General features: G+C 39.1%; 1 protein-coding gene across 1 annotated transcript; it reads left to right on the plus strand.

Moving 5' to 3' along the window:
* Positions 1–974: 974 nt before the first annotated feature.
* On the plus strand, positions 975–10,469 carry LOC127986385 (ribonucleoside-diphosphate reductase large subunit). Its single transcript, XM_052588626.1, has 19 exons — positions 975–1,198; positions 1,871–1,959; positions 3,976–4,153; positions 4,240–4,340; positions 4,427–4,486; positions 4,572–4,611; positions 4,808–4,970; positions 5,076–5,217; positions 5,313–5,396; positions 5,485–5,646; positions 7,691–7,770; positions 7,865–8,066; positions 8,160–8,309; positions 8,384–8,605; positions 9,163–9,239; positions 9,484–9,619; positions 9,709–9,804; positions 9,890–10,078; positions 10,163–10,469. The coding sequence occupies exons 1-19, from the start codon at positions 1,180–1,182 to the stop codon at positions 10,352–10,354; spliced, it is 2,382 nt and encodes a 793-aa protein (XP_052444586.1). The 5' UTR covers positions 975–1,179; the 3' UTR covers positions 10,355–10,469.
* The last annotated feature ends 1,296 nt before the right edge of the window (positions 10,470–11,765 follow it).

The following is an 11,765-nucleotide window of genomic DNA, read 5'->3' on the forward strand; positions in this document are numbered from 1 at the left end:
CTTAATGCTGTTTTTTCTTTGGTAATCTGTGCAGGGTTGTCTTTCCCTGGCAACCAAAAACACACTCCTTTTGTGACATTTCGCGACGCTCTCGCTCTGATCAGTGATTGTCTGTGCACAGCCTCTCTCTGCTCTGCTATACGGGAGCGCGCGCTCTTCCGGCAAACGTGCCTTCAGGACCCATACAACGAAATTCCGCTCCATCTAACGTCACACAGAGCCATACTCGAAAAAAACTTTCCGAAACTTGTGACAAACCGGAAGGAGTATTTTTGGAACAGAAATACTCCTTCAAACATACAACTTAATTTTTGAAACTTTGTCCATGTTTAGCATGGGAATCCAACTCTTTAACAGTGTAAAAAACTCAGTATGCATGAAATAGCATTTCACCCCCCCCCCCCCCCCCCCCTTTAAACTGTGTTCCAAAGATAAATGGAGGTCTCTTGGGTTTGGAACGACAATGAGTTATTAATGAAATAATTTTGATTTTGGGGTGGACTATCCCCTTTAAGTGGCACAAGTGTGGGTATTTGGACAAGGCAGGAAAATTGCGAAGGTTTTAGGGCGCAATTTGGAACGGGACCTTTTTCAAAGATGGAATGATCTGTTCCTGTTCCGTCTAGTATGAGAAGGACTGAAGGAGCGAGGGCCCATTGGCTATCCAGATGGCAGATGTAGATGTGGACAAGAAGAAACGGTGAATCATGTAATAATGGAGTGCTCCAACCATCATACAGCAAGACGTCACATGATTTCAGAGTTATTAGAATGTGGAGTCTCTAATATATCTGTTCAGACTATTCTTAACCCAAAGGACTATGAGTCTACAAAGATTTTTATGAAGTTTTTGCACAAGACTGGACTTTACGCAAGGATTTAAAGAATAAACCGAGTCCTCAAATGACCTGAGGAGGGCAGTAATACGCCGGTGATGCGTCTATGCTGCCGCAAATTCAAAAGAAGAAGAAGAAGAAGGGCCCATGGGCTAAGTGAGATTGTCTTCCGGACCGGATCTGACGAAGAAGTCTTTCTCGCGCGTTCAAGACGGGCGCGCTCAGTATTTCATAACATCAGTCTGCAGAAGCAACTGAGGGGTCGGTTAACAGAATAGCACTTTATCCACAAATACTCCTAATTCGTTTTTTTCCTCAGTTTTCTATAGCAGAGACGTCAATCATGCACGTGATCAAGAGAGGTGAGTTCAAGTCCCATTCGTCCTAACTTGTTAATTTGTCACACAAGTAAGTGAGCTAGCGTATGCTAATATAAATAATGTAATATTTATCCTTATTTACGTTACATTAACATACAAATTGTACGTTTATGAAATTCTCATGAGCAAAATTATGTCCAATCCCCAAGTCAAACATGTTAAGTATAGACAGTAACTTAATCGTGTAACTTTAGCCGTGTTTGAACATAAAGAGAACAACGAGAATGCGTTCATATGAAGTCTTGATCAAGGTCGCAGATTTATTGATTGTGCTATTATATTATTTTTTTCCAACTAACTTGCATAACTTTACCATTGAAAACGATATTCGTTCATGTTAGCAGCGCCTGGAGACTAACGTTAGTGTTGTTCTTTGTTAACTCAAAGTTGGCGCCAACTGCTTCTTTGACTAAAGTTAGGCCGTTCAGTAATGAAACCTGAATGAATGACAGGTGCTATATAAATCGTCATGTAACCGGTTATGCTAGCTAAATTGTTTTGCTATAATTATTAGCATAATATGTAACTCGCTTTTCATGTTTTTATTGACCGTTCATATCCCGTCCCTCTGTACAGCATGATGTATTCTGCTCGACTTTTATTATTATAGCTCATGTTTTTAATAATTTGTTGTTGTTCTTGTTGTTGTCTCAGATGGTCGCCAGGAGCGTATTATGTTCGACAAAATCACATCACGCATCCAGAAACTTTGCTATGGACTCAATGCCGAGTTTGTTGATCCTGTAAGTTATAAAATCGCCTCCATCAAAACCTATTTCTAAAGTCAACTTTCCTATTTCAGTAGATCTAACTTGTGCAAGATTTTTTTTTCTTTATTTACTTTTTTATTTATTGCTTTGCTTTATTTACTTATGCATTTCAATCATTTTATTTGTTTGTTTTAATTAGGGATGCAACAATACCATTTTTGGCAGGGCCAAAAGTATCTGCCGATACCGATCCAATCCGATACCAGCATTTTTTTTCTTCTTGGAACAATGTAGAATTTCTATACTTCTCTGTGTTTGACCTGATCATCACTCTTTTGTGTGTTAAACACGATCTACTACATATAAACAACTTAATTTTAATGAAAAAAGCATTTTAGAAAAATCACAGGTGCACAATAATTTTATAAAATCTAGTGAAATATTGATTTATATTTATTTACAAATAAAAGTGATTAAATCTAAAATCTGGTAAAACATACAAGACTATTTATGATCTTTGATTGCAGAAAGGTAATAAAATACTAAAGGCGCCAATAGTGGGACAGAGCACTTATGTGCATCCTGTGCTCAGAATAATGAGGCTGAAACAACACGGAGTCACCGTGTACAGCAGGGATAGGCAACTCCGGTCCTGGAGGGCCACTATCCTGCAGAGTTTAGCTTCAGCCCTCATAAAAACTCACCTGCCTGTATCTTAGTAATCCCGAAAACATGGATTGCCTTGTTCAGGTGTGTTTAATTAGGGTTGGAGCTAAACTCTACAGGCTGTGCAGCCCTCTGAGTCCACATAGAAAAGTTAGTACAACACACAAGCAACTCTGCTCTGCTCTCTTTTTTTTTTTTTTAAACATACAGCCAAGTATAGTGACCCATATTCAGAATTCGTGCTCTGCATTTAACCCATCCAAAGTGCACACACACCAGGGTTGTTAACTCTCACGCTCTCAGCATCAATCTCACACTGAAGTCCAAGCGTGAGTGTCACGCCAGATGCATGAGAGTTGGCAACCCTGACACACACACACACACACACCATGAACACACACCCGGAGCAGTTCACCTTCAGATCTCTCTTCACAGCAGTTCAGTCAGTGCACTGTGTACTGTTTGAGTAAATAAATTACTCTGGGATTTTGATTAATTTCCACTCCGAGAGAGTGTCAGACATGTTAAAGTGAATCACTTAAGTAATTTCTGGATTAATGATTACTGGAGATGCGAACAATTTTAAACGTTTCGGCCGCGAACCAGACATCATTAGTACAAAGGGAAGAGATATTCTTGATATGTAGTGTATTAATCTGTGTTACTTTATTGAGCCTTTTCCTTAAACGGTTTTAAACCTTAGTTACCGTGTGCTCTTGAAGAGTTTCAAGGTTTTAACTGTAGTAACCGAACGCAACACGCAGTTTGATTTGCTGAATGGAGGATGACAGACAGCTGCAGCGAAGAGAACAGTTTATGTGAACTTGAATTGAATGTCTTCAGTATTAATCTGTACCTCACGTTGAACTATGGACCATCTTAAGAACACTTGAAAAATGGAAACGAAAACGTTTTGGTGCTTTATAATGTTTTTGTGCCTTTCGTGGAGCTCAACAATAACAAAGAATAGTATAAGCACAATATCAGATTTGGAAAGGTCTCGTCTGATCGATACCCGATCCACAGAAAATGCATCCCTAGTTTTAATCTAATTTATCCATTTACTTTTGTAATTTTAACCCTTTTGGTATTTTATCTTTCTCTAAATGGACCTCAAGCATTTCCAGTTAGGAAACCCTGGCCTAGTTTATCATTCTTCAAACAGTAGATCCCTGACAGGCTGTTACAAGTAGAGTATTGCAACAGCCTAGATTTAAGATTTAAACAACCAATCCATAAAGACCTGTTTAGTAACTTGCACAACATCCTGTCCTCTGTAGGTCTTCCTTATGTCCCTGCATAATTAATCATTTTATTAAAGAATCACCTTCCAAGAAGCAAATGTAAAGCTCTGACCCTAAATCAAGTGGTTTTGCTTCGCAGACTCAGATCACCATGAAGGTGATTCAGGGCCTTTACAGCGGCGTTACCACAGTAGAGCTGGACACCCTGGCTGCTGAGATCTCTGCCACCCTGACCACCAAACACCCTGACTATGCCATCCTGGCGGCCCGCATCGCTGTGTCCAACCTGCACAAAGAAACCAAGAAGGTCTTCAGTGGTGAGTTCAGTGGACACTTCGCTTCAATCTTAATTGGATCATAATGCTTTTATCTGCTGCTCATCACTTGCCTCCTCTGATCACAGAGGTTATGGAGGACCTCTACAACTATGTGAATCCCCTGAACAGCCGCCACTCACCTATGGTTTCAAAGGAAACCCTCGACATTGTTTTGGCCAACAAAGATGTAAGTATGAAGTGCTTATGAATGATTTGTCTTGTTTGTGTTTTTTTATCCAACAGTTGTAATGTAATTTTTCCTTACTTCCCTAGAGACTCAACTCGGCCATCATTTTTGACAGAGATTTCTCTTACAACTTCTTTGGCTTCAAGGTAATCCCAAAATAGAATATGTAAAATACACTTGTATATCTAAATCTAAAAGTGATGTTAAGCTAGTTTTTAACATCCCTTTTAGACATTGGAGCGCTCGTATCTGCTAAAGATCAATGGGAAAGGTAAGGCATAAAATTCTTCGTTAGCATATTCCAGTTGAGACAACAAAATAGAAAGGATGAGGAAGTAATGGACCAATAGAACACTAAAGTAAAGACAAAAATGGTAGAGGTAGATGACAATTTTAAGTGAGGGGAAGAAGAGCAAATACTTGAAATGGAAAATGTTTTTATGACACCTTGACTGCTTTGTTTTCAGTCGCCGAGCGGCCACAACACATGCTGATGAGAGTGTCCGTGGGAATCCATAAAGAGGACATTGCGGCAGCTATAGAAACCTACAATCTGCTCTCTGAGAAGTGGTTCACTCATGCTTCTCCTACACTGTTCAACGCCGGCACCAACCGGCCACAGCTCTCCAGGTAGAAGAACATACAATCACTAGACAGCAATCAGACACAAGGGGGCAGTATTGCAGTGGATTTCTATTCATAATGTTTAATATAATTTTGTTTTGTCATGTCTAGTTGCTTCCTGCTTGCAATGAAAGATGACAGTATTGATGGGATCTATGACACCCTGAAGCAGTGCGCCCTCATTTCTAAGTCGGCCGGAGGTATCGGGGTGGCAGTGAGCTGCATTAGAGCTACTGGAAGCTACATTGCAGGGGTGAGTTTTCTCCATCCTCCGCTTTTGATTTACTGGTATTATTAACTTTAGCATTTGGGTTAATTTATGGTTGTTGTTGTTTTTTGGCATCTTAGACTAATGGGAACTCAAATGGCCTGGTTCCTATGCTCCGTGTCTACAACAACACAGCACGCTATGTGGACCAAGGAGGAAATAAGGTAAGGTGTTTTGCATGTGACTTTTCAGGAGGTGGTTTAAGTTTGGCTTGTAAAACTGACATTCTCTCTCTCTCTCCTCCTCACTCAGAGACCAGGAGCTTTTGCTATGTACCTGGAGCCCTGGCATTTTGACATCTTTGACTTCCTAGAGCTTAAAAAGAATACTGGGAAAGAGGAGCAGAGAGCTAGAGATCTGTTTTACGCCCTCTGGATCCCTGATCTCTTCATGAAGCGAGTGGAGACCAATGGGGTGAGCACACTTTAAACAAAACAAATTCACAATACTGCTAAAATATCTCAAGTCTGACGGACCTAATAACGGTTTACAATCATTGGACAGACCGAAGATAATTATATTTTTTCTCCACTTACTGCATCCTCAGGGAGAATCACAATTGCAAAATACAGGTCAAACTTCTTTAATGTTCTCCATAATAATAATTAATAATATAGGTCGAGACACCAGCTGATCAGCCTTCTGGCTAGTTTAAAATGATTGCCCGACCTGACAAATAGCCTGTTTAAAACATAATTGGCAAAAAAAAAAAAAAAGGTAAATGTGAAAATGATTCTAATTTTATTAGCCTACATTCAATAGAAACGGCGACTAATAATAGATGGGGTATTTGTGGTATCAGGGTCACGCTGGTGAGACTTACTCTGTCTCTTTGTGAGAAACTTCAGAACAAATGAGTGTAAGGGCGCACACAAAGAAATTCAGAAACACACTGATGTAAATATTCAAAATGTTTAGTTTATTCGTAACATGATATAGTTAGGTAACATACCATGACAGGTGAGTTATTTTGCTGAATATTCTCACCATTCAAGAAAATTGTTGAAAAACGTACGTTAAAAGCATTACGTGAAATCTAGTGTGCGTGCATTATTTACAGTGCACTCTTTCACTGCATGATTCAGTCTATTAAAATACACCCAAAATGTTCACAAATTCAAGACATGGGGACAGAAAATATAATCAATTTCACATGAAGAGTCTCTAAAAATTACCATGATTACAAATGTGGTATTTACTTTTTTTCTCTCCTCTTTTTTTTTTGCAAGTTCAATAAATTGGAAATTAAGAGACTTAACCTTTAGACACCAGATTGCCTGTTTTTGCACTTTTTCGACAACAAAAGTAATTCTGAATACCGTTCTAGCGCTGTTTTCCATCTCTGTGCAACATGGAGATTCGTTCCTGAATGAATCAACATTTAAATGATTCGGTTCAATAGCAATGTCTCGCTGCCACCTACTGGCACTTTTCATTTCACATTTAAAGTACCTTTTTATTTTTTACAATTATGCCTTTTGTAAAGGTAAAAAATAAATAAGAAATGCAGATTTGAGTACATAGAACTGATAGATATTGGTGATGCAGTGCTTTTGTGGGGATATTTTGCATGGAATATTGTCTTCTGATATGAAGTTCCCTGTATATCTTCGCGATAAATCATTTATTACAGTATTATTTTCTGTTGTTGTTGTTAAACACACATAATGTGTATTTCCATTACAGGTTTAGGTCTTAAATTTCATAAAGGTGGTCTTAAAGTCTTAAAATTAACTTGTTCATGTCTGTAGAAAAACCCTGTTAATTACTCGCCCTCATGTCAATCCAAACTCATTAGACATTCGTTCATCTTCGGAACACAAATTAAGATATTTTTGATGAAATCTGAGAGCTGTCTAACCCTCCATAGAAATCATTGCATCTGCAATGTTCCAGGTCCAGAAATGTAGTAAGGACGTTGTTTAAATAGTCCATGTGACATCAGGGGTTCAACCGTAATTTTTTTACAAAGCTATGAGAATACTTTTTGTGCACAAAGAAAACGTCACATGGATTATTTTACAGATGACCTTGCTAAATTTCTGGACCTGGGAACATTTCAGTTGTGTTGCTGTCTATGGAGGGTCAGCGAGCTCTCGGATTTCACCAAAAATATATTTATTTGTGTTCAGAAGATGAACAGAAGCTCTTTCACATTTGGAACAAATGTTGAAAATTTAGCTTTGCCATCACAGGAAGAAAGATTACATTTTAAATTATATTCAGATGTAAAATGGTTATTTTAAAAGGAGGTAATATTTAAGGATAATTACTGTTTTTACTTTTGATCAAATAAATGCAGATATAAGGACATTATAAAATCCCCAAATTTTAAAAGGTTGAGTTTTTCATATATAAAATGTGTGTGTGTGTGTGTATATGTATATGTGTTGTACATTTATTTCCTTCATCAGTTCAGTTTAAGCATTAACTCATGTGTGACTCATATCCCATGTAGGATTGGTCTCTGATGTGCCCTAATGACTGTCCCGGGCTGGATGAGTGCTGGGGAGAGGAATTTGAGAATCTCTACACAAAGTAGGAAAATATTACTAATGCTGCTAATATAAATCCGTAAAACATCTATTAAAGTCACTGTGTAACAATCATATACAATGATCTTCTGTTCCAGATATGAGAAGGAGGGCAAATCGAAGCGTGTGGTGAAGGCTCAGCAGCTGTGGCATGCCATCATTGAGTCTCAGACCGAGACCGGCACACCCTACATGCTCTATAAGGATGCCTGCAACCGCAAGAGCAACCAGCAGAATCTGGGCACCATCAAAAGCAGTAACCTGTGCACCGAGATTGTAGAGTACACCAGTAAGGATGAGGTAAGGAGTGCAGAATACCTACATAAAGTATTATATAGCTTATTTGACTTAATTTGAAAGTGCTTTCATGGAGGACCGAACTTTCTCTTGTAGGTGGCTGTTTGCAACTTGGCATCCGTTGCACTTAACATGTACGTCACCCCAGAGCGAACTTTTGACTTCCAGAAGTTGGCGGCTGTTACGAAAGTCATTGTGAAGAACCTGAACAAAATCATTGATATCAACTACTATCCTGTGCAAGAGGTAAGGTGCTTTTTTGTGCTTTAGCCTGCATTATTTTAATTTGCTGCAGAGGCTGATCTTCTCTCTCACAACAGGCAGAGAATTCCAACAAGCGTCACAGGCCCATCGGTATCGGCGTTCAGGGGCTGGCTGATGCCTTCATCCTCATGCGCTTCCCGTTTGAGAGCGCAGAGGCTCAACTCCTCAACACACAGATCTTTGAGACCATCTACTACGCTGCGCTGGAGTCCAGCTGTGAGCTGGCTGCCGAATTTGGGCCGTATGAAACGTACCCTGGGTCTCCTGTGAGCAAGGGCGTAAGTTGGAGATCTATACCTTATAAAATATAAGAGTTTCTGTGGGTCTTGAAGTATTGAAGGCCTTAAAAAGGTCTTTAATCAGACCAAAACGTTTTAAATTAGTCAATGATGGCATGCTCTGCGAAAAATTCTTCTTCAGTATTTTGTCTAAGCATGCCATTTTATATCAAGTTAACATATCCTGATTTAGGCCCTCTCCCAGGACAGCATGCCAAAATATACTTACTATTTGCAATCAGATTAGATGTAAGGGTGAACAAATGGTAACAGTCAGCAGATTTTCTTCTCGTTCTGATCATAAACTCAGAATGAATGAAATGTTGAATTTTTCTAACTTTGAAATTACTAATCTAATTCAATTGTGTGCTCCCTATTTTTATTTAAAGAAAATGTTGACTTGTGTTCCCATTAATTCTTGCCTAAAATGTAATTGTATTGTTATTAGAAAGGTCTTAAAGTCTCTTTAAAACATGCACAATCCCTGTGTAAGGAAACTTTATATCAGTTGTGATTTCCAGAGGTCTACAGTAATTGTTTCTGGTATGATTTTACAGATCCTGCAGTATGATATGTGGGATAAGACCCCTACAGACCTTTGGGACTGGGCGGCACTCAAGGAGAAGATTGCCAAGTTAGTAGCCACTTGCATGATTCATAATTTCAGCAAATCCGTGGAAGACGTGGAATTCAAAAAGACATGGAAAAATGTTTAAATGCATAATTTAATAATTGTAATTAAAAATAACACTAAGTATAAAAGAATAATATAAACATTTTTATGATTTTTGTAGTGTACACGCAGTACATTTTTATAAATCCTGTAATTTTAAAACCATTCCATAGGTCATGTGATATGTATTATCATTGCTCCCCAGGCATGGAGTGCGTAACAGTCTGCTGCTGGCTCCGATGCCCACTGCCTCCACTGCTCAGATCCTGGGAAACAATGAGTCAATCGAGCCATACACTAGCAACATCTACACACGCAGAGTCCTGTCTGGAGAGTTTCAGGTGAGCCTGACGTTACAGTGAATGTTTGCAAGAACAGATAAACTGATGTCTTTGTATAAAATTAACTGCTGGGTTACATTTACCTCTAGATTGTGAACCCACATCTTCTCAAAGACCTCACGGAACGAGGACTTTGGAATGAAGAAATGAAAAACCAGTTAATTTCTCAGAACGGATCCATCCAAGTTAGTTGCCACTTCCAAGTTGGATTTATTTATTTTTTTTCCTGTTTTTGCATTTGTCCCTTTCTAAATGTCCTTCTTTTTACAGGGCATTCCCACAATACCAGATGACCTGAAGGAGCTGTACAAGACCGTGTGGGAGATCTCTCAAAAGACCATCTTGAAGATGGCTGCAGACAGAGGAGCCTTCATTGACCAGAGCCAGTCTCTCAACATCCACATCGCTGAACCCAACTATGGCAAACTGACCAGCATGCACTTCTATGGCTGGAAGCAGGTAAGCTAGATCATTTCTGAGCCTGGATTTGGAAGTCGAGAAATTGAGTCGATAGATAAACGGTACATCTGCTGCTCCCCACAGGGTCTTAAAACAGGAATGTACTACCTGAGAACTAAACCAGCTGCCAACCCCATCCAGTTCACTCTCAACAAAGAAAAACTGAAGGAGACGCAGAAAAGTGCAAGCAATGAAGAGGAAATCAAAGAACTCAACATGGCTGCTATGGTGTGTTCACTGGAGAACCGTGACGACTGTCTGATGTGTGGTTCATGAACTCAACTCCTGTTGACAAGGACCATTATAGGATGGTTGCCAATTTGCATTATAGTTTTGTACTATAGGACACGTGCGATTTGTTTAGATTGAAATAAATGAAACTCAAAAATAAGTTAGTCTGTACTTTATTTACATTCAGACACCTACAGTATATGATAATGTAGTGCTACTGCTAACTAAATTGTTGTCTGATGTAGTCCCACCAGCATTACCCTGTGTGCAGTTATGGGTGTTTTATTACTATGATTATGGAAACAGGTGTGACGTTCCAGTAGAGGTGAATGGGGAGGGTATGAGGCTGCAGGTGATTGGTTAATGAATAGTCACCAAGGCCTCATGGGAAAAGTGACTGTCACAAACAGCAAGTGTTGACAAGCTGCCATACATATGGTCTCTGCGGCGATAAATTTGCTCTCATACATCCATCTCTCCATCTATGTGTTCTGGGTTTTTATTATAAGTAAAAATTATTTAATTACTGCTTTAAAATGAAATAATTTCTATTATGACTTTTTACATTGAATATGAGTACAGTATTGCAAATTGTACTTCTACAATTATTTAATCTATATTATTTACAAATTAATTTACCGTTTCAGAGGACCAAATAACCAGAATGCTTCTCTCTAAGTTATGTGTATGTACAGTGGAGACAAAGTATTTGGTCAGGTAAGGGACATTTAAAATAGACCGCTGTTCAAAGGTTTGAGATTGGAAAGAAATACAGCAAAACAGTAATATTGTGAAATACTATTTTCTAATAAAATAGAAATAGAATGCTCGGGCATCTATTTCGGATGCCTCCTGGACGCCTTCCCGGCACGTCTCACCGGGAGGAGGCCCCGGGGAAGACCTAGGACACGCTGGAGGGACTATGTCTCCCGGCTGGCCTGGGAACGCCTCGGGGTCCCCCCGGAAGAGCTGGAGGAAGTGGCTAGGGAGAGGGAAGTCTGGGCGTCTCTGCTTAGACTGTTGCCCCCGCGACCCGGCCCCGGATAAGCGGAAGATGATGGATGGACTATTTTCTAATCTATGTAAAAGTCTAATGTTTTTGATCAAATTAATAATTAATGCAACACTTTGTATTACTAAAAGGGTTCATCTCTTGCTGAATCAAAACTTCTGAACAGTTTTTTGTCTGCGATATGTAAGATAACCAATGGTCATTTATTAGAAGGAATATAGAACAAGTGGATATTTCAGATGAATAGAGCAATGGTTATATTGTTAAACAATATTCAAAGATCAGCATGTTTGTAGTTAATGTAATAAACTACCTCTGAACATCGTTACTTGTGAGAAAAGCTAAAAGCGCTAGAATCATTTGTTTTCAGGCAACTTGGTTTGTTCATTTATTTTCAATTCAGAAACTTCAGTGTGAGTTGAGACTGAGGTCATTTAGATCCGC

The sequence above is a fragment of the Carassius gibelio genome, chromosome B21 (assembly GCF_023724105.1).
Source record: "Carassius gibelio isolate Cgi1373 ecotype wild population from Czech Republic chromosome B21, carGib1.2-hapl.c, whole genome shotgun sequence".
Lineage (NCBI taxonomy): Eukaryota > Metazoa > Chordata > Actinopteri > Cypriniformes > Cyprinidae > Carassius > Carassius gibelio.